This window comes from Gracilinanus agilis, chromosome 3, assembly GCF_016433145.1.
Source record: "Gracilinanus agilis isolate LMUSP501 chromosome 3, AgileGrace, whole genome shotgun sequence".
Classification (NCBI taxonomy): Eukaryota; Metazoa; Chordata; class Mammalia; order Didelphimorphia; family Didelphidae; genus Gracilinanus; species Gracilinanus agilis.
Genome location: NC_058132.1, coordinates 139497201 through 139521645, shown reverse-complemented (window position 1 = coordinate 139521645; position 24445 = coordinate 139497201). Strand labels below are relative to the sequence as shown.

Genomic DNA, 24445 nt, shown 5'->3' with positions numbered 1-24445 from the left:
CCCAGTTTCCAAGGACCGTTCTTCTGAGGCTGCGTTTCTTCCAACTGAGAGATGCTATGACTTAGCAGACACACTTCCAATCATAATATCCTATTATTCTAATTAATTTATGAGTAAATTCAAATAGTTCACAGAAGTTCTGATTGGTGAGTTTACAGGCTCTATGATCCCAGAGACAACTAATTAAAAATCAATGGAGAAATTTAAAATAGGAAAAATTAGGACAGGGACAAAAGCCCATTAAAGTATCAAATCTGGAAAATATTAGCCCTCCTCTATGTCCCTTAGAAGAAATTCTAAAGAAAAAGGGGGGGAAATTACTTAAAGGGCTCCTTTGGGGCTCACAAAATTCTTCAAAGCAGAAGATTTTTTAAAAAATTAAATAAAAGCGAAGGACATTTTTTGTGTGTACTAACTAGGAGGAATCCGAGCTCCCCTCTTTCGACTCTCTTGATCTGATCTTCTTGGGATTGAGACTCTCTAGTGGGTTTGTTTTGGAGTGAGGAGATGAAGTTGGACCACTCTCAGTCACTTAATTTCCCTTAAGGGTTTCAGAGATCAAAAGCCCAGCATGGACACTCCCAGAGAAGAAAGGAAAAGCTCCAAGTGTCCAAGTGGTGCCTCTTTGGGAGGAGGAGAGGAGACAGTTCTGGATTTTTCAAGGGATTTTCTGGTGAACCAGAACAGTGACTCCCAAATCTACTCTGCCCAACGCACAATTTCCCCGTTTCTTACCAAAAAAAAAAAAAGTGTGTGTGTGTGTGTGTGTGTGTGTGTGTGTGTGTGTGTCTAAGTTTCTTCTCTCTCTTTTTTTTAAAACTTTTTTTTTTAAACCCTTAACTTCTGTGTATTGGCTCATAGGTGGAAGAGTGGTAAGGGTGGGCAATGGGGGTCAAGTGACTTGCCCAGGGTCACACAGCTGGGAAGTATCTGAGGCTGGATTTGAACCTAGGACCTCTTATCTCTAGGCCTGACTCTCAATCCACTGAGCTACCCAGCTGCCCCAGTTTCTTCTCTCTTAATCTGATTTAAAAGTGACAAATGACTGACCCTGAGTTGCTAATTCACTCAGGTCAGAATTATACATGTTAAGTTCTTTCACTCGTGAAATTTGCCTTTTCACAACCGAGATTCTTTACCACAGACAAAACCACAAAAAGTAATTTCTCTTAGTACACAACTTAATCAGGATGCATCTCTCCCCAACTAAGATTACTGGGTCTTTTCTAACATACGCATCAAGAAAAGGACATTAGCACATTCTAATTGAACCTGGATAGGCATCATTCCCCTGGATAAGAATTTGCTGTGCTTCTGGTCCTTGATTGTTGGTGGGATTTTTGTTGTTCAATCATTTCAATCATATCCAACTCTTTGTGACCCCATTTAGATTTGTTTTTTGTTTTGGGCAAGGACACTGGAGTGGTTTATCATTTCCTTCTCCAGTGGATTAAGACAAGCAGAGGTAAAGGGACTTGCTCAGGGTCACATAGCTAACAAATGTCTGAGGCCAGGTTTAAACTCAGATATTCCTGTTTTCGTTTCCGTTGCTTTACCCACCGCAGCACTTAGCTGCCCTCATAAAAAGGGTTTGGACTTTCAGTGTTCAGTCATGTTCAACTTCTCATGACCCCATGGACTGTATCATACCAATGCTGTCCATGGGGTTTTCTTGGCAAAGATAGTGGAGTGGTTTGCCATTTCCTTCCCCAATGGATTAAGGCAAAAAGAGGTTAAATGACTTGTCCAGAGTCACACATCTAGTAAGCGTCTGAGTACCTGAGCTCAGGTCTTCCTGACTGTGGGCCCAATGCTCTATCCACTGCACCCATCTAGCTGCCCAGTCCTTGACTGACCTATCTCCAAATGACAAGAGTTTATGACCTGAGCCCTGTTCACAACAGATTAACCAAGCAGAAAACTGAATGGAAACCAACTTTATTCATTTAGGGTTATAGAATTTAAGGGCGAGAAAGGACCTTAGAGATCCCCTACATCGACCCCTTTATTTTACAGATGAAGAAACTGAGGCCCAGAGAGGCTACTTTCCTCAGATCACAATGGTCACAAGTAAGCGGAGACAGAATTTGAACCCATCATTCTAATGACAAATCTTCCGGCTATACCATGCTACCTCCAGTTAAATCATTGTGAAGATTCCTTAAACCTCATGAGATTGAACTCACACCATGAGCAGAGAAGCCTTTTAAAAAATACATGAAATGCCTCTCTCCCTCAATAACATTCATATGATAAATGTACTCTGAGCTCTAAGTTAATACAAGCTGGAGCTTCCTCCTACACAATACAGAGCCTTTTTCTGACTTGTAGTATTTACACACACACACATCCTTGTTTATGCTGCAAATGGCTTCCACGTGGCTTAATGGGGATAGGCTCAACAGGACATGGTGGCCCTGGGAGGGTGGAAATACTGATAATATCTTGATACACAGGATTGTCTATAGACAAACCTCTCCAGACACTCTTCTCGACAGAATGCCCTGGGAGCAGCCCACTCGGATTGTGGGAACTCTCCCACTGCATTCCCCAGGATGGGAATCTGACCTCAGAACTCTAATTCCATAGTCCTGACTCAGGCAAAATTCCTTTCAGTGGGACTAAATCAGGCCTTAAACATGTGTGTCGATGTGTGTGAATATAGTTTGTGTATGTAATTTTAAAGTAATCAAATAAAAAAAAACCCCTCAAAGAAAAATTCTTTAAGAAGGAAATGAAACTCTAGATTTACAACCAAGTTATAAACTGTCTTTAAGAATTGAAATACCACACACATAGACACTTTAAAAGTGAGAGTGATAAGGTTACTGCCCATGTATACTCTCTCAATGTCTCTCTCATCTCTCGCTCTTTCCTTCTCTAATTCTCCCTCCAAAGTCATTACCAGTAAGAAAAGAAACAAGTATTTTTTGAGAGCTGACTGTCATGTACTTTCCAAATTTTACCCCATCTGATCCTTATGACAACTCTGAGAAGATGGTGATGTTATTATCCTGATTTACAGTTGAGGAAACTGAGGCAGACAGAAGCTAAGTGCCCAGGATCACATAGCAAGTTTTTGAGGCTAGATATGAACTCAGATCTTTCCTATTCCAGTCCTAGTGCTCTATCCACTGAGCCACCTACAGAGATATTATGAATTCTTTTTCAGTATTTATTGATTCAGAAGGAAATGTATTATCCCCTACGACTTCAGTCACATTTCCTCTAATGATGTTAATATGAATAGCTCATGTTTATATAGAACTTTTAGGTTTACAAGAGTCTCTGGATATTTTCCTTAAAGGATGAACATCTACCTACTGCCCAGATTAACCCTAAGCCTGATCAGTCAGTGAGAGCTGATGAAGTCATTATGTGAAATAGCCCAGCTGCATATGGTATGGGAAAGGCAGGAGGAAATGGGGGTGGGATGCGTCAATAATTAAGAATGATTTATCGTGTGGTCACAGAGATATTGGTACCATATGAGAGGCATGAAAGGCTAATCTCTCTCAGGGTAGCTCCCCGTTCACACAGTATGATGCTGTTTTTATTTGGGGGTAACAAGAAGGCCTCGATAGCTTAAAACAGGACATTTTCCTCCATGGCACCAAAGGCAAACAATTTTGAAAGACTTAAGAACTCTGGCAAATGCAGTGACTAGTTGATAAAGAAGCTGATGGAGAAGCGACAGACCCAAGATGCAGATGGAGTCAAACATTTTGGGACGTGGGCAATGCAGTGGGACTCTTTCTTTTACTCCCTTTTCCTGTGAAGTGCCAGAGCCCTGACCAAGAAAACTGCTGCAGGTGAATGGGCACACATTCTTGCCCTGGGCAGCCCAAAGATCATTTGGCTTTACAGATGAAGAGACCACAGAGCACAGAGGTGAAGGATCTTACAATCGGCACACAGTCTAAGGCAGATTTAGGATTCAAACCCAGATCTTATAACTCCCATTCAGTATTCTCGCCCACTGTACCCCAAAACCTCTCTAAGAGTAGATTGTCATTATTTTTATTACCTATCTTTTCTGGCAGAAAGGGCTTTTGTTATCCCAACCTACAGATGGGAAAATTGAGCCATTTAATGACTCACTCGGTGTAACTAGTCTGAGGGGGAGCCTTAACTTCATAATAATTAGTCCCCTATGCCCCTGCCCATGTAGCATATTTGGGAATTGAGGAAGACAGGGTTATTACAGTGTCACAGTAGCACGAGGATCAGGGCCTGAGTGTATTTGATCTGGAACCCATAAAAAGGGGGAGTTGGACTAGATGACTTCTAAGATCCCTTCTCATTTTAAATCTGTGAGCCTGTGAAGCCTAGACATTGAATTGAATTGGATTGAAACCATCTCAGTTGGGAGCTTCGACTCCTATGCTTACAATGGTTTTCAGAAAGGTCAAGGGACATCACAAACAAGGAAACCCATGGACAGCAGGACTGATAACAGTTTTTGCTAAAAAAGGACAAAAACTGCCTTTATTTTTCATTTACATATTTCTAGGACGAGATAAGCAGCTTCATCTTAGGCTGCAAAGGGCAGCAGGACACGAAAGCATTTAGATTTGAATGGAATTTGAAGTCCCCCAATCCTGAGAGTGTTTAAAATAGTTGCCCCAAATGGAACTTCCTCAGGCAGAGTTCCATAGCACGTTCTCATTACGACATCATGGGGTTTTTGTTTTTTGGTTAAACTGGAATTTTGTTGACCGGAATCTTGCTTGAGCTAAGTGAGTCCCTGCCTGGAGCTAGGAAATCTTTCTGTGTTACAGTCATCTTCCTTGAAATGGGATTTGGCCTGTAGTAAGCACGGTCCTAGTTCTCAACCCTGAAACCAAGAGAGGACGAGACTGTGGCACATTTAGAAGGCAGAGAAGAGCAAACTCAGCCCACTGGTCACTTCCAAGCTGGCTTAGCTCTTATGGCAAGCCCAAAGGGAGGAAGAATTTAGCTGAATATTATAGAGTGGCTATTTTACATGGATTTCTTCCTTGATGATACCAAGTTACCTGGCTCTCCATCTGATCCCTTGAAAAAAGAGATATGACATAATGGTCACCGTTTTTCTCCTGTAAAATATGATGTTGGACAGCAATAATGCCATATTTCTATAAGAGAAGTATTACAAGGATTGTTCTTCCAATTTTACAAGGGTTAAGGAAGGAAGTGAGTAATAGAGAATCCCTTGCTTAGAATGGCCCAAGAATTTTGTAAAAGAGTCATAATTTGAATCCAAGTCTTTTCTGATTTGACCAAAAAAAAAAAGGTTGATCAGACCTGGTAGGTTCTAGGACCTAAATGATTCCTTCCACTGGAGCTTCAACTCTCCCCATTACCATTTCTTTGGCTAGACCTTTCCTAGTTCTTATGGAAAAAGTGAACTCTTCCGGAAGAGTAATGTAATGAGCTCTAGGGAGACCTTCCTTTGGGAAGAGAGAGATTGCCTTCCTCTCTTGGTGATGGGGCCTGAATGGAAGAAAAGGGCCTAAAATGGGAGGACATCTGGGGATGCCAAACACACACCTGCTGGCTTCACTGTTTTGCCCAGGGCTTCTCCTGTTCTTGATTTGTGGGAATCTTTTTTATTGGCACTTAGCATATGCCTCCCACAATACGACAAGCAAGTAAATCGGTATCATCCTAGCAGAGTGTACTGGGCAAATCACACCCAGAAGATGCTGAAGGTTCAAACTGTGTGTCCTTGGGGAAGTCCCTTTGTGTTTTTCATAACACTTACTCTGTAGATCCCTGTAAAATGGGGAAAATAATGCTTCCCTCAAAGGGTTGTCATGAGAATCAAATGAATTAACGAATAGAAAGAGCACTGCAAAGTTTAAAGTACGATATAAATATGAATAACTACTATTATTACTTCTACTCCTGCTGCCGTTGCTGCTCCTTCTGGTTACTGTTCAATGAACCATGTTCTCTTGGGTCAAAAGCATGCTATAAGAAATAGTACACTCTGCTGAGATTTAATGCTCTGCTGCATGAATGATAACGTATTGAATTTGTATTCTTGATAGTACACATTCAATTGATTGACCATATTATTTTCAATAATAACCAAGAAATAAAGCTTCCCCCAAACCTCTTGCATACAAATGTGCTACACTCTCATTGTCATAGATTCACTAAATGCAGCCCCGAGAGTGCTGTATTCATTTCAGAAGTTATTATTTTGACTATTACTATTAGGTGTTGCTGTTTTTTAGTGTTAAAGCTTCTTTCAGGGAGCTCTCCACATGAGCTCCATCCAAACCAAACAAGTCCTGTGATTATTTAAAGAAGCGACTTTGATTCCACGGTCCATTCATCTTTTTCAGATACAAAAATAACACATTGTTTTATCTATGAGTATAAGAACCCTTTTTCAAAGGAAATAAAAAGAGCAGACAGTTTCCTTCCTGACTAATTCACCAGCCTCTTTTCAAATCTGTTAAACATAGCCACAGACATAAGTCCTTTGCCTGGCTTCATTTCCTAAGCTTAACTGGACAAGATAGGCCAATGTAAAACATCCATACGAGTCTTTAAAAACAATTTCTATGCTACTACACAAAACCAAATCTACCAAGAGCTTGGGAAAGAAACAAAAATGAATTATCAGGCTGATAAAAAAAAAACCCTAAAGCTATTATTTGATTGCACTGTATCTAATTCTTTTGAACAATGTCCAGAGATCAAAGGTTGTTGCTTAGTAAGTTATAAGGTTGATGAGTAAGAGGCTCCAGACTTGGAAAAATACATTTATCACACACATGCTGACTTGTCATATAACCCATGTAATGTGAATGTTCAAACATCCCTTTCCCAAAAGATTATCTCATCCTTCGGGGATCCCAGATTCAAACAGCCTAATCAACATACACGAGCAAAAATGTCATTAAACTTCATATAAAATATTTTCATAGTTTTGACTCATTTCACATTAATTTCTCAGATAAGCTTCAATCTTAATCGGAATTCTTTTTGTAAAGGTTTTTGGATAAAGTCCAGAGTACTTTCTGACATTTTAAGGAAAGACTTCAAGTAAAAATGAATCCATCAATAGCAAATCTTTGTCTAGTGTGTCTCTGCAACAGTGGCCCTCTGCTCAACACTGTACAGGATACAAAGTCTACGATGCTTGCTCTTCAACAGCTTACAATCTTATTACTGACTTGAGGGAACTTGGTGCAGTGGAAAGAAGAATGGATCAGGACTAGGGTAATAGACCAGAAATAAGTGCCTAGGACTCAGGGCTGAAAGAGACCTTAGAGATCATCTTGACCAGCTCCATTCATTCATTCATGTATTCATTCATTCATTTATGTATTCATTCATTTTTCATGAATTCAAAAGTTCAACAAGTATTTATTAAGTCCCCGCTATGTCTCAGGCATTACGCTAGCCACTGGGGATAGAAGAACCCACAAAGAGTTTACATTCTACAGGGGAAGCAGGGAACAATATGTATATCAGTAAATAGATGCAACATATTAAGTAATTTCTGTGGAAAGGCCATTAGTTACTACAGAGAATGGGAGACACCTCATGTTGCACTTGTTGTAATATGTTACATCTGACTCTTCATGAACTCATTTGGAGTTTTCTTGGCCAAGATCATTGGAATGGTCTACCATTTCCTTTTCCAGATGAGGAAACCGAGACAAACAGGGTTTAAGTGACTTGCCCACAGTCATTTAGTTAGTAAGTGTCTGAGGCCATTTGAACTCATGAAGATAAATCTTGCCAACTTAGACCTGGTACTCTCTCCATTGCACCATCTCGTGGCCCCACATGGCACTTTAGTTAAGATTAAAGGGAGTTAGCTATTCTAAGTGGCAGTACTGGTAAGGAGAATCTGCCCTTCAGTCATGAGGGACAGTGTATGTGTGCCAACATGGAAAGTAGAACATCATTTAGAGACAGCAACAAGTAGGCTCATTTGGTTAGGATGTGTGTGAAGGAGTGGAACATGAAATAAGTCTGGAAGCTAGGCTGAAAGTTTAGAGCTATAAAAGCTAATCAGAAGTGTTTGTAATTTGTCCCTCAGGCAATTGGAAGCCACTGGAGCTCATTAGGCAGAGGAATGACATCATTTAACCTGTTCTTGAGGGACACCCCTTTTGGCAGTTCTGTGGAAAATGGATTGGAGCAGGAAGAGACTCAAAAAGGATACTGCAATAGTTCAGCCAAAAGTGATGAGGTCATAGAGGTTCAGGGTAGTAAAATGACTGATCATACAAGTACTAATAGAGAAAAGATTTGAACCCACATCCTATGAGTATAAATCCAGGACTTCTTTTCTTTCTACCACTTTTCTATGTGATCTTATGCTAATCTCTTCATCTCTTTAAGGCTCAGTTTTTTCATATGTAGTAATACTTGCCTTGCCTATGTTGCTGGAATGGTTTGAAAAACAAAGGAGATTAGATGTAGTGTTTTACAAGTGTGAGGTCTTTCTACCAATATTAAGATGTTGTGAGCATGGCAATAAAGGATGGTTGCCTGATGAATCATGTCAATAAGTAGGAAGGAATAGGGCAGCATTGGTGAGGAAGTACTGGCATGTATGCCCAGCTGGCACGGGGCGAGGGGGAGGGAGCTGCTCTGTTTCCCCTCTGCCCAGTGCCTGAGGACATTTTTTGCATGCCCTGTCCCTCTGTCCAGCTGCCTAAAGTGAGCATTTCCTCTCTCTGCTGTCTGGGGTAATGCAGGGGGCTCACAGGCTTCTTGAAGTTGCAGTTTGGGCATGCGAACTTGACTACCTTCACCAACACTGGAATAGGGTGTCTTCTAAAACACAAGCAAACTGATTAGTTCTAATGACCAGCCTTGATCCAACAGAACAGCTGATGAAACAAACTTTACTCATCTCTGTAGAGGGGTAGGAGACTACAGGTACAAAATGTGTATGCTGCTGCTGCCAATGCAGCCTATTAGGCTTTGATTAATTTTTCTTTTTTGGTTATAGAGGATTTATATTGACAAAAGGCAATAAAACTTAAATGAAAAGAAAAAGTTCTTCTAATGAGAGTTGTTCACTCTCTGCAAATACTAGATAGATAGTCCTCCACTTTTGAATGGATGGAGTTCCCAAAGTTCATTTGCCAGGTGTTTGGAGCCCAGTGTACTTTCCCATAGAAACAATGCTATAAATCATGATGAACTTGCTGGACTAGCCCATAGAAATAGATTTAACCCCTAACATACCAGAAGTATAGCACTAAGACAGTAACATCTCACTCAACCGGAGGCCAATTATCCAGTAAGCTCAAAGGATCACAGACTCAGAGTGGGAAGGCACCACAGAGGTCATTACATCCAACTCTCATCAGAAACATGAAGTCCTTTCATGACAGCATTCCTTCAGAGCATTATTTCAAAAAACCCTCGCCTTCTGTCTTAGAAGTGATACCAAGTCCCATTTCCAAGGCAGAAGAGTGGTAAGGGCTAGGCAATAGGGGCTAAGTGACTTGCTCAAAGTCACACAACCAAGAAGTGTCTGAGACCAGATTTGAACCCAGGATCTCCCACTGAGTCACTTAGCTGTCCTTTCCATAGTATCTTAAAATCATAAATCTGTAAGTTCTTTGAGGATTGTTCTTTGCTTTGGATTTTGCCTTTCTTTGTATCCTCAACGTTTAGCATAGTGCTTGGCACACAACAGGTACTTAATAAGTGCTTATTAAGTTGACTTTTTTCCTCTGTAGACTCTTAGACTTGAAAACTATTAGTGTTCGATCTCTTCTTAAATGATCATGTATAGTTTAATCTGATTACTTATAGTACTCACCCAATAAGATGTAAACTCCTTAAAGTTAGGAACTGTTTTCCTTTTTCTCTTTGTATCTCCAGAGTCATTTGTATGTAGTAGGCATTTAATAAATGTTTATTGTATTGAATTGGGTTGAATCCAGAGGAACCTTTGATCCAATGCAATGTTTTCTTCTATAGCATCCTTGACAGATGGTCACTGTTTGGATCCCTGGTCTGACAGGTCATCCAACCTTTGTTTGTATATTTTCAATGACAAAGAGCTTAGTATTTCACCACAGCTAAGAACAAGGAAGTTCTTCAATGGACAGATAGGAGCCATAGAGGATAGAGTACTGGACCTGGAGTCAGGAGGATTTGGGTTCAAATCTGACCTCAAACACTTATTAGCTGTGGGACCCTAGGCAAGTCACTTAACCCTCTTTGCCTTAGTTTCCTCATCTGTAAAATGACCTGGAGAAGGAAATGGTAAATCATTCCAGTATCTTTGCCAAGAAAACCCCAAATGGGGTCACAACAACTCAGATACCATTAATCAACTTAACAACAACAAAAGAACGAGGAAAGAGGCCAAAAAAAATTTCTATGTGCTCATAGGCCAAAAGAAATGTCATAGGGGGCAGCTGGGTAGCTCAGTGGATTGAGAGTCAGGCCTAGAGACGGGAGGTCCTAGGTTCAAATCCGGCCTCAGACACTTCCCAGCTGTGTGACCCTGAGCAAGTCACTTGACCCCCCATTGCCCACCCTTACCATTCTTCCACCTAGGAGCCAATACACAGAAGTTAAGGGTTTAAAAAAATGAATAAAAAATTAAAAAACAAAAGAAATGTCACAATGTCCATTCACCAAAGTTACTGTACCTTAAACATGGCCAGTAACTTTATTTTTTAAACCACAGACATTTATTAAGCATCTACAATAAGCCAGTTGATATGCACAGGGCAAGAAGAATTCTCAACATTGACTTTGGAAAAAGCCTAGCTTGTCTTTAAATTTCTTAAGTTATTGAGAAACCTCAAAAACACCCATAGACACAATGCACACACACAAACCTTTTGTATCCTCAGTTGATATAGGGTCCAGCACATAGTAAGCACTTTATAAATAACTACAGACTTGACAGACAAGCTGAAATACTAAAACTGATCTATGATCTCATCCATTCCTGAGTTGCTTCAAAGGATATGGAACACACTCTACCCATCCTTTGACACATACAGCAACTTCTTAGATCAATGAAACTCCCAGATAATCTGAACTGGAGAACCAGATGCAGTAGTTTTCCCTGGGGATCCCTCTGGAGACAGACCCCCATTTCTTTGCACAAAGCATTTTAAGTGGGGAAATGACTATAACTATATGGGTAGGAAAAACTGAAACACTGAGCAACTAAGAAATGGCCTTCAAATTGACATGAACTGTCAATGCTAGATTAGAAAATAGAAGTTTTTAAAAAGAATGTTAAAATTTGTTTTTATATTTACTTGGAGAAAAATAAAATTATTAAAAATGACTGGGAGAATGTCTGAATCATGATTCTAAAATATCTTGACAGTCTGCAATGCCAGTCTGAAACTAATAAGATGAAATTTATGGAAATAACTTTAAAGTTCAGTATCATGATTTCAGAAGATCAACTAAATAAGTAAATTATGAAGCAGGCAATGTAAAATAGATAAGTTAAAAAGCAGACAATGTGAAAAAAGAGTTGAGGCTTTTAGTGAATTTTAAATTGAAAGGGAGTCAATGGTATGCCATGGTAGCCGAAAAAAGAATTTGGTCTTAGGCTACCATAATGGAATTATGAAATAACATGTTTGATTCTGTTATATTTCAGGAAGGACACTGACATGTTCAAATGATCCCAGAGGATGTTGGCCAGGATGATGAGGGTCATTTGAAGGAACTGAAGGATGAACTGCCATATTCCTTCACTTTCTTCCCAAAATGCCAACTAACTGACTTAAAACAGGGGAAGCAAGCAAGCCTAGTCGAAGCAGCAAGGTATCCTAAGGAAGAGCTAGGAGAGTAGTCTGTGATATTGTTGGACTCATAAGCTTAAGAGACTTGGGAATAGCAGCATCCTTCAGACAATTAATCTTACTCTCAGCCTGGCTCCCACAAGCCATAATCCAGGGAAGAAGCCTCCTATGGAGATATAGACTGACAACTTCCTACCCCCATCCTATAGCCACATCTATTGAAGAATTGGGAAAAAAATTCTCAGCACCAAAGTCCTTGGCACTATCAATACCATCTGCCCTTCTGAGAAAGAACCGATTAAATCTGAATGAAGAATGAACCATATTATATTTCACTTTCTTTCTCCTTTTTTCCTTTTCAAGATCTCTTCCACAAAGTGACTAATATGGAAAAATGTCTTACGTGATTGCATATGGGAAATCTATACTAAATTGCTTACTGTCTCAGGGAGGGGGGAGGAGAGGGAGTAAGGAGAGAGAAGAGAAAGGAGGGAGATCATTCAGAACTCAACCTCAGAAAGGGATATGGATTTATTATTGAAAATTGTTTTAAAGAAGATGCCTTACTAATCTGCTTTGCCACTGTGCAATAAAAACCAAAGGACCTTTAGATCTTATTTGCAGCAGAAATTTTCAGTACGTATTGTCTTCTTCTATTAGAATGTGAATGTCTTGAGATTAGGGATTATTTTACTTTCCCTTATTTATCTCCATTTTTTAAAAATCCCTTACCTTCTGTCTTAGAGTCAATATTGTGCATTGGTTCCAAGACAAAAGAGTGGTAAGGGCTAAACAATGGCAGTTAAGTGACTTGCCCAAGGTCACACAGGAAGTGTCTGAGGTCATATTTGAACCCAGGATCTCTCATCTCTAGACCTGGCTCTCAATCCACTGAGCCACCCAGCTGCCCCCTATCTCCACTGTTTAACACAGGACTTTCCCCACAATAAGCTACTGATAAATGCTTTTTCTTTTTTTCTTTCCTTCATTCATCATTATCCTAAGGACCAGAAGACTTGGGAGGAACATGATTATGGTCTTCAAGTATCTGAAAGTTTGTTTTTTGAATAAAGAACTTATTTTGCTTAGCTCTAGGCAGAAAGTAGAGTGAGGTACACTTGGGATTAATATAAAGGTAAAAATTCATAACAATTAATAAAGGCCATATAAAATTGGAAAGAGCTATCCTGTGTTCTCCATCAATTGAGGTATTTAAGATGACATCTGTTGAGGATGTTGCATAGAAAATTCTTGTTCATATATGTGCTGAACTGGATGGCATATGAAGTTCCTTCTATGATTTAAGGACTGAGTTTTTGTTGCTACAAATAATTTTCCCTACCAATGTACAATAACAATAATAGTTACAATTTATATAGTGCCTACTATGTATTATGCACTATGTTAAATGTTTTACAAATATTAGCTCATCTGATCTTCAAACAATACTCTGAGGTAGGTGCTATTATTGCCTCCATTTTATATTTGAGGAAAGTGAAGCAGAAATTATATGACTTGCCCAAGGTCACCTAGCTAGTAAGTGTTTGAGGACATATTTGAACTCAGATCTACCTGACTCCCATTGTGCTACATAGCTGCCCTCAAGTAGTAAACAATGTCACTGTTTCTTGATTCCTCGTGTCTCAGCAACACTATCCCTTAGTCCCATGTTAGTGCTGCTGCTACTGATAATGCTTACAGACAGGCACTGTGAAAGGGGAGAGAAGTAGTTTTTCTTGTTTGGAGAGAATCACAAGCTATAGAGTTTAATGGAAGAGTCACTTAATTTGATCCTCACCTATGTATTCAGATGGCAGCTAGAAGGCACAGTGGATAGAGCACTGGGTTTGGAGTCAGGGAGACCTGAGTTCGAGTCTGATCTCAGACACTTACTACTTGTGTGACCCTGGGCAAGTCACTTTAACCCATTCAGTTTCCTCATCTGTAAAAAGGGCTGGAAAAGACAATGACATTCCACACCAGTATCTTTGCCAAGAAAACCCCAAATGAAGTCATGAAGAGTTGGAAACAACTGAATAATAATAACTATGTATTCAGAAGAATTGAAACATTATTGGAAAAGGAGGCACTTTGAGTAGTTATCACTATATTCAAAACACATAGTTCTTTTAAAGAAAGATTTTAATTTTAAAATGTTAAAAAGATTTTTAAAAACTCTTTTAAAAGATATTAGAATACTGAAATTCCCAGATTTTTTGTCGCGAGAATCTTGTGAAATAGTTTCTCCATTCCCCCATAAACCCTGACTTTCTGACTTAAAAACTTTAAGACATAAAAGCAAGATGCATTCTTTGTGGTGGCAAAAAATTGGAAAATGAGGGGATGCCCTTCAATTGGGAAATGGCTAAACAAATTGTGGCATCTGTTGGTAAGGGAATACTATTGTGCTAAAAGGAATAATGAACTGGAGGAATTCCATGTGAACTGGAATGACCTCCAGGAATTGATGCAGAGTGAAATGAGCAGAACCAGAAGAACATTATACACAGAGACAGATATACTGTGGCAAATCGAATGTAATGGACTTCTCTACTAGCAGCAATGCAATGATCCAAGACATTTCTGAGGAATGCTATCCACATCCAGAGAAAGAACTGTGGGAGCAGAAACACAGAAGAAAAACAACTACTTGATCACATGGGTCAATGGGGACATGATGGGGGAGGTAGACTCAACGATCACTGTAGTGCAAATATCAATAATATGGAAATAGGTCTTGATCAATGACATATGTAAAACCCAGTGGAATTGCATGTTGGCTATGCGGGGGGGGGGGGGGAGAAGGGGAGAGAAAGAACATGAATCATGTAACCATGGAAAATTTTTCTTAATCAATAAAAATAATCATTCACCTTAAAAAAAAGACATAAAGGCAAGAGTGAGGCAAACAGGGTTAAGTGACATGCCCAAGGTCACACAGCTAGGAAGTAACTGAACTCAGACTTGAACCCAAGTCTTCTGAACTCCAGACCTGGCTCTCAATCCATTGAACCACCCAGCTGTTCTCTACATATTTGCTTTATTTTTCCTTTCTTTTAAAAGGAAGTGGAACATAGGGGAAAAAAGAGAAAATAGATTTCTGTTCATTGTGCCACCAAACTGACTCTTGCAAAGTATTTTCTAAGGATGGTAAAGTTACTTATATCTAGAAAAGGATAAAATTTCAAAGTAAAACCTTATACATATTTAAATATACATAAAGAGCACAAAATCTTTACTATTCAATATTCTGAAATTTATCTTTGGCCATTCTAAAAAGAGACTTATTTCCTGAGATTTGTTTCTGCCATTGAATGGATTCTGGGGGCATCTAGGTGGCTCAGTGCAAGAAGAGCCAGGCCTAGAGATGAGAAGTCCTGGGTTCAAATTTGGTCTCAGTTGTTTCCTAGCTATGTAACCCTGGTCATGTTACTTCCTTACTATTCTTCTGCCTTGGAACCAATACTTGGTTATCATTTCTAAGACAGACAGTAAGGGTTTTTAAAAAAGAGGATGAAGGGAAGAAAGGATTCTGCCAATTAAGTACAAAATTTCTCATTATCTCTACATGCTACAGATATTTACATTTGAAGTGTGCTCTTTTGGCATCAGCTGAGGCTATTGAACTCTGTGTTTTGATGATTCTTGGCATCAGAGAACTGAAATTTCAAGCAAAGCCCTTTTCTAGATGGGAGCCACATGAATCTAGCAGGGTCGGGTCTTTTTTTTTTTCCATATTTTGCTGTTGAGGGATACGAGGAGGAAACATTTGAAATATTTGTCTTAAATGTGGCTGTGTTTATTATGTGGTGTTGACCTCTGATCATAGTTTATGGTCTACTTAATGCTGAAACCAAGTTCATTCAGTTACCACTGCAGTACCAGCATCTGTTTGGTTTGTGGGAACTGGAATAGGAAAATGAATGGTGTGTGTGTGTGTGTGTGTGTGTGTGTGTGTGTGTGTGTGTGTGTGTATTTATGCTGTTTTTAATCTTCACCCATCTCCCCCTCCTTCACCCAGTTTTCCTCACAGGTGGGAGTCTGGTGCAATCACTCTGTTTAGGTCAACATAAACACTTTGGGAGCCACCAGCTTCCGTTCTTCCCGGATCCATTTCCCTTACAGAAACTTCCCTCAGGTTGCTGGGTTTTCATTCACAGAAGGGCTTAGTCAGCCAGCTTCTTTAACTAAAGGCTTCCAGACAGAGGCAGACCCCTTTGAGGGGAGGAAGGAGATGGGGAAAAGAATGGAGAGGGCAGAGAGGTGGGAATTTGAGCAAACAGGGAAATTGATGTCTGAACCATTTCTTGTTTGTTGCTTTCTCAGGCTGTTGTTTACCTTGCACAGTGAGGTATGCTGAGCTCTGTACAGAGCCCTTCTGGTTGGTGGCTTTGCAGCGGTAGAACCCTTCATCCTCTTCTGTGACTCTTTCAATAAACAGAGTGCTGCTTCCTGGTCCCAAAATAATACCTGAGGAGTGAGAGATGTTTAGATTAGTGCAATTGAATGATAAACACCAACAGTGACATTTGTAACACCACCGTCTTCCAAGGATGAGGTGTTCAGACGAGGAAATCTGAGCCATGCCTAATCTGGCAGTGGCTGCATGCTGTTTATGTGTTTTATTTCAACTATGTCTTTTTCTATCGCATTTTTGCTATGATGGTGTCCAGGATGGGAAAGGCAGAACTGTGCAATGGCCCTCAAAGTGCAAGATGAAATAAGTTAGCCTTCACTATAGGTCAATACAACATCAGGATAAAAGAAGCACCCCCTCCGGGGACAAATCTAAGGATTTCATGTCTTACCATTGGTCTGCCTAGACATAAACCCTCATCATGTAGGGTGTCATTGTGAAAAGAACATGGGGGATGTAGGTGTGAAGGACTCATTCTAATTCCAGTTCATTTTAGTTTGGCAAGCATTTATTAAGCACTTACTAAGAAGCAGTAGGTGGCATAGTGGAAGAATGCCATTTGGGAAAATCCATGTTCAAATATGACCTCAGACATTTACTAGCTGTGTGACCCTGAACAAGTCACTTAACCCTGTTTGCCTCATCTGTAGAATGAGTGGGAGATGGAAATGGCAAGCCTGCATCTTTGCCAAGAAAATCCCAAATGGGGTCTCAAAGTGTCATATGTGACTGAAATGACTGAACAACAACAACATATGAGATGGCAGGGACACGCAAACAAAAATGAAAAGAGCCCCTGCTCTCCAGGAAGTTACTTTCTACTGGAGAGAAATAAGATGCATAGGTAAGCTACTACAAAATTTATATGAATTTTTATTTTTATTTTTTAAAGGGAAGGACATCAGTAACAAGGAGAATCATAAAATGCATCTAAACTCTATAAGGAGGCAGCTTGGTGGCTCAATAAATAGGGTGCTGGGCTTGGAGTCAGAAAGATCTGAGCTTGAATCTCGCCTAAGATGCTCACTGTATGACCCATGACAAGTGATGTAATCTCTGTTTGTGTCCGTTTCTTCCTTTGTAAAATGAATTGGACCTGAAGATAGCACAACTGATGAATAAAAATGACTTCACTGAGAGATTTAAGGTCTGCCAGATATCAGCTTAATTTTTTTCCAGGTAAAATTTGGAGTTCATACCCTTAAAAATATAAAATAAAATAAAATGAGCTGGAGAAGGAAATAGCAAACCACTCTAGTATCTTTGCCAAGAAATCCCCACAGACATTATTGGTGTGCTATGGTCCATGGGATTGCAAAAAGTTGCACATAACTGAACAACCACAAAATATTACAATAGGCAGAGGTGAGGAGGAAAAGTATTCTAGGTATAGGTGGCAGTCCATGCCAGGCAAAGAGACCAATTAGTGTGTGAAAGGGAGTGATATTATAGAAAGTCTGGATGGATAAGTTAGAGCCAGATTGTGAAAGATTTTTTGAGGCAATAGGGAGCTACTGACATTTCTTGAGTCACCAGGAACAATTATTTATTGACCATATGATATGTGTTCAGCTCTCTTTTGGGCATATACAAAATACAACAAAGTCCCTACTTCCAGAAGCTTATGTCTAACAAAAATGACAGTAGGGAATAATACAAATCAGTGAGGACAATTAGTTATAAACTATTTAATATAGTCTTTAAATGCTTGTGGAGTTCAGAGGAGAGGCTGAAGTAAGTGGAGAAGCCTCCTTGCAAGAGGTGGGCCCGGTGATCAGCTTTGAGAATTTGGGAAGGGGAAAAAACATGGGAGATATTCCCAAGTGAGGGAGGCATGAACAAAGTCAGGAAGACAAAAGGCACTGGGCTAAGGATGAGGCAGGATTGATCAGAGTGAAAGCTGTGTGCTGAGGAGCAGTGAGGAAAATGTTGCCTGGCTAAGTTGAGTTTCAGATTTTAGAAGTCTTTGAGGGGGCAGCTATGTGGCTCAATGGATTGACTACTGTCATTTTGAGGTGCTTTTTAAAGATTGGTTTTGGAGGACTGTCAGAGCAGTTTCAGCTTTTGTTGCTAGTAAGGCACCATCTTGGCCCCTGGCATCCTGGCTCAATGGATTAAGAACCAGACCTAGATGGAAGACCTCAGACTCTTCTTAGCTGTGTGACCCTGGGCAAGTCATTTGACCCCCATTGTCTAGCCCTTACCATTCTTCTGCCTTGGAACCAATACACAGTATTGATTCTAAGATGGAAGGTAAAGGGTTGAAAAAAAAGAATCCTATGAAAGCCTGGCAAAGGAGCCTGAACTTGATAATGAACTTGAAATAGTGAGCCAACGCAGGTTTTTCATTAGGACAGTGATTAAGGATGTGTTGAAGATGTGGGTATGGCAGTAATTGGATGTATTGGAGCAGGAAGAGACTGGACTTAGGGAGGCCAGTGAGGAGGCTGTTTCAGTAATCTAGGCACGTGGTTATGAGGACCTAGCCTGGGATGGGTAAAAGTCATTAGTTAGGAAAAAGATGGTAATGCAAAGCATATTCATGGAGTGCCCTTTCCCAATAGCAAACTCCTCTGTGTAATTGTTATGTAGTAATTTAATCACAGTCCTGCTTAAATGCTGAAGAGTGTGATCTTTGTATAATTCTCAGAAGGAAATGTATGTTTTATAATCTATAATGTAAAGTTTAAATTCTTTTGAGAGTAATTTCAGGATAAGAAATTTGCCATCTCCCCAGAATCCAGACAATGAACCTGCTTGGAGAAGGCACCATGAAGATGCCTGAAGAGCCTTCACTGGATCATGAAGATCCAAATTGAACTTTGGGGTGCAGTTGACTGAACTATGGGGAGTGGAATGGGTTGAATGTATTTATTTTGAATGGACACTTTTATGCCAGAAAGGGGACTGCCCCCTAAATGGCTTTTGTCAATGCACTGAACATTGGTTCCATTCTTTCTCCCTTTTATTTCTCTTTTATCTCTGAATTATTGTAAACTTTAATTTGATTATGTTTTCATGATCCATTGGGGAGACTGGTCTCCCAAAGGATCACAGGGGGGAATGTAAAATTGAAAAGACCTTGTACCCCTTTAAACTACATTACCCAAACTCCCTTTCACCATACCCAAAATTCCTTAAGCCTTTTCCTATTGGTTGTGGGTTTTCACGGGCTGTTTTTGATAGGAGTGTGTGTGGCGTGGTGAAGGGGCTTTTTGGCGAGGAAGCAGCTTGGTAAAGGGTGACTTGGGACTCTTTCCCTGCGCATTTAATAAATCCTTATAAACATCATACTTTAGAGGCATTGAATATTAATTTTAAAACTTACATCTTCAACAACTACGAATGCATTTCTATGCTACCTATCATAGAATTCTAGAGTAATTGCTCATTCAAGAGGTGCAAGGAACTTCAATCAATAAATTATTCAATTCATCATGCAACAAATATTTGTTAAATGTCTATTATATGTCAGGCATTATGCTAGGCTTTGGGGATAAAAGTAAGAGGAATGAAAAAAACCATCCACATAATGGGGAAGGCAACAAATAAATTTCCTATATATATATGTATATATATATATATGTACATATATATATTTATAGATATAGCTATATAGGCAGCTAGATGGTTCAGTAGGCTGAGAGTTGGGCCTGGAGATGGGAGATGGGTTCAGTTCTGGACACCATAGTTTTAGGAAGGGCATTAACAAACTTCTAGAATAGAGCAACCAATTGGTGAGGGGAATGGAGACCATACCAGAGAAGGATTGTATGAATAAGCTCAGGACGTTGAATCTGGAGAAAAGCAACTTAGAGGGAGTTATTTTCAAATATTTTCAGGGTGGTCATATAGAAAAGGTATTTCTTACTTTGTTGGCCTCTTGGACAGAACTAGGAGCTGTGGTTGGAAGTTACAGAGAGATAGGTATAAGCTTGATGTGAGGCAAATAAACAAATATCCCAGTGATTAGAGCTATTCACATTGGGCATGGATTGATAGTGGACTCTCCCTCATTGGAGGTCTTCAAGTGGAGATGTAAGGATCACTTGTCAGGGATGTGGTAGAGAGGATTTCTGTTCAGGTTAGACCATGGGGTTCTGAGGTCCCTTCTAACTCTAAGACTCTGTGAGCCTGATGTTATGGAAGACATAAGTGAATGGTAGTGCTGGGAAATGAAATAATAATAGCGAAGGGTAGGTTTAGGGGATAAGATAATGAACTTGGTACATGAACATGTGGATGAAATGCTACTCAGTCATGTATCTTCTGACTCTCAGGGGACCACATATAGAGATGTGAGTTTAGAGCTTAGAAGAAAGGTCAGAGCCTGTGGTGGTAAGATATGAAATTCTGAGATCTGAGAATAAATCTTGGCCTGGCAGTCTCTAGTTATGTGACCTTTGGAAAATCATTTACTATCTTGGAATTTCATTGATCTCAGTAAAATGGGGAGAAGAAAATTTGTATTCCCTACCTTGTTGTACAATTATTGGGAAAGCACATTGCAAAACTTAAATTATGATAGAACAGTAAATTCTGATTATTGGAGGTTTGGGTGCTACAGTTTCTATCTTAAATTCCTGATTTTGTTATCTTTTTCTTAAAATCTGCCTGTCTTCCAGACTTTTCTCTTTCATTTTTTTGTTTTTCTGTGCTCTTAAAAATTTCTCCCAAATTGTATATAAAAATATTTGAACATTCTTTTTTAAAATCCTTTTTTATTTCCAGAATCTCTCTCTTCTTCTTTCCCTCCCTCCCGCAGTCCCTCTATATAAGCAATCTGATATAGATTAACATGTATGATCATGTTAAACATTTTTCCATATTAGTCATTTTGTGGAAGCGATTTCAAATAAAAAAAAGGAGAAAGTGAAATATAGTGTGTTTTGGTCTGCATTCTGACTCTATTAATTCTTTCTTTGGGGGCAGATGGCATTTTTCATCATGAATCTCTGGGATTGTCTTGGATCATGGCATTGCAGAGAATAACTAGATCATTCACAGTTGTTCCATCAAAAAATATTGCTGTCCCTGTGTATGATGTTCTGGTCCTGCTCACTTCACTCTGCATCAGTTCATTTGATAGACTTCCCTATTTCTGTCAAGGGCACCACCATCGATTGTTTCAGGGACCCATGTTTGTAACTTCACTGTTGTCATTGACCCCTCAATCTCACTCCACATAACTAAGTGATCACCAGATGTTATTGATTCAACTTCAACCTATAGCATCTATTCCTTTCTCCCTACTCACCCAGCCTCCACCCTAGTTCAGGACCTCATCATTTATCACTTGGAATATGTCAACAGTTTCTACCACGTTGCTCTTCCTGTCTCAAGTCTTTGTTCCAACCAGATGATCCTCCACACAGCTACCAACATGATACCCCAAAAGCACAGAATAATCATGCCATTCTCTTATTCAGTAACTTTCAGCGGCTCCCTATTACCCTTAGGATCAAATACAAACTCCCCTCTTGGGCATTTAAAGCCCTTAGCTACCTAACTTAAACTGCCTATCCAGGTTTATGATGATATTATGATATGATAATATGGTGTTATTAACTGTTGCACACTCTAATGTGTGGCTAAGCTAGCAATCGTTTTGTTCTTTACACATAACATGCCATTTCCCATCTATGTACCTTTGTACTGACTGTCTCCTATGCCTGAAACACTTTTTTCCTTCACCTCCACTTTTTAGAATCCCTAGCTTTCTTCAAATGGGCAACTAGGTGACTCAGTGGATAGAATGATAAGCTGGGAATCAGGAAAACTCATTTTCCTGAGTTCAAATCTGGCCTTAGACACTTACTAGCTGTGTTACCTTGGACAAGTCTTTCTACCCTGTTTGCCTCAGTTTCTTCATCTGAAAAATTAGCTGGAGAAGGAAATGGCAAAGTGCACCAGTACCTTTGTCCATAAAATCCCCAATGGGGTCATAAAGAATTGGACATGGCTGAAAAATGACTGAACTGAGCTTTTTTTCTTTTTCTTTTTTTTTTTTTTGAGTTTTCTTTAAGAGTGAGCTCAAATGCCACTTTTTAAAAGAAGGTCTTTCTTGATTTCCCAGCTAAATTACTGCCTTCCTCCAGAAATTATTTTTGTATTTTATATCTACTTACATGTGTATGTTATTTCTCCCAGTAGAATGTATGCTCCCTGAGGGCAAGGACTATTTCATTTTGGTCTGCATAGCCCCAGATCCTTGCACAGTGACTGACTGGAATGTAATGGACCTACAATAAATATATCTTGACTAATTGATCTTTATTCTCTGGTCAGAACATTATCGTGATCTAGGTTGTAAAAAGTGACTGTGGTAGTCTGGAATAGTTTCTAATTTTCTGGGCACATTTATTTTTTTAATGTGTGTATGTGATGCATAATCTGCTCAAGGTATCTCCTCTTGCCTTGCCAGACACTCCTTCCCTTTTCTGGAAGCTTATGAATCTGGAATTTTTCAATGCTAGAATTCCAGGCTTTAGTCTCTTGGCTGAGACCCTATATCCTCCTTATCCTCATCCTTCATCTGTATCCCTGAGTTGTCCTGACTGTAAAGGGAGTATTGATCTAGGAGTCCCATCTTTAAACCAGAGAATTGTTGTGAGTACTAAGCCTCTCATGGGATTCCTTTCTCTTGGTATGACCAGGTGGTCATTGTGCTTGAGGCTCTGGCAACATCCCAGGTTATAGCTCTTCCCTAACCTTCTTTGAAGTTGTTGGCTGCTGCCCCTAGTTTAGGGGATGGGTCCTGCCCTGGTTTTGTGGGTGGATTCTTCCCTCCTTGGCCCTCTTTCTCTCCATCGCTGTGCTTCCATGCATCAAGTTATGTCATGTAGCCTTTCTTTGAATGAAAATGCAAAAAAACAAAGGCCTATTGCTTTCGATATTCAATGGTCTAATCCTTTTAAGAAGTCCCCACAAGTGCTTAAACTACTGTAATGTGTGTATGTGATGCATAATCTGCTCAAGGTATCTTAATGGACTGGAAGAGTACCATTTGTCATCATTGTCATTCCCAATTTTGGTTTATAGGAATTCTTACCATCCTTTAAACCTCAGATCAAATGTCTTCATCTCTATCAAGTCCCTCTGATTATTATAATCAGAAGTGATTGCTCCCTGCTGTGAACATTGTATTAATTTGTTGGTATCTTATATGGTACTTGGAGCCTAGTTATTTGTGTCTTTATCCCAAATCCCTTATTAGATTTTAAGGTCCTAGAGGGCAGGGATTGTGTATTTATCACAGCACTTAGCATAATATCTGGAAATGATGATTATAAGTTTGTGGTATAGTAGAATGAACAGTGTGACTTCAGAGTCAAGAGGACCTGAGTTCAAATCTCAACCTACTTTCCTAGGTGAACTTGCGAAAATGAAAATTGTTTAAACCTCTCTAAACCTCAGTTTCCTTATCTGTAAAATAAAAAGATTGAAATAGATATCCTTTGAGGTGCTTTCCAGTTCTAGAGCTATGATCCTAATGTCCTTTGAGGGAAAGGATCTTGATTTATATTTTTATATAGCACAAAGTAGCCATCCTAGTGTCAGGAACATGGAAGGGGCTCTGGCCATACTCATATACGCACTTACTGTTGAACATAAAGTATGTCACAGAGGTCAGGAAGACCTTATCATCTTTCATGACTTTTCCCAATATTGAGATTTGTGGGACATAAAGTAACCTTGTTGCATCTCTTAATTCTGATGAAGACAGATTTCGGTGATTTGTTCCTCTCAATGGCAATCGACACAGAAATAGGATAATATTCTACTACTTAAATTTTGGTAAATTTTCCCATCAGGTTGCCTCCTCTGTAAAATGAGGATAATAACACTTACGTGAGTTACCTTAAGACAGACAATGTGGCAGAGTGTAGAGAGGGACAATCTTAGAGTCAGGAAGACCTGAGTTCAAGACCCTTCTTTAACATATATTGGCTGTGTAACTCTGTATTGGTTACTTAATCTATCAGTGCCCCTCGCTAACTATCTAAGATTATAAATTGCAATATAGTTGCCAAATCTCCATTAACAGAGGAAGTTTCCTCAACAGGAATTCTTCATACTATTATGGATTACAAAGAAAATCTACTTCACAGGATTAATGTGAAGAAAGTAGTTTATAAGCCTTAAAAGTCTTTTATATATGAATTATTATTATCATAATTATCAAAGCTAGCATTTAGGTAGTGCTTTCAGGTTTGGAGAGTGCTTTTGTTGTTGTTTCCCCATCTATAAAATGGTGACAATAGCACCACATGCC

General features: G+C 39.5%; 1 protein-coding gene across 1 annotated transcript in view; it reads right to left on the bottom strand.

The window, feature by feature from the left end:
* FLT1 (fms related receptor tyrosine kinase 1) overlaps positions 1–24445 on the bottom strand; it is a 205990-nt gene that overhangs the window by 57264 nt on the left and 124281 nt on the right. Inside the window, exon 16 of the mRNA XM_044668966.1 lies at positions 16092–16223. Coding sequence (XP_044524901.1) covers positions 16092–16223 — 132 coding nt within the window. The remainder of the gene's footprint in view (positions 1–16091; positions 16224–24445) is intronic.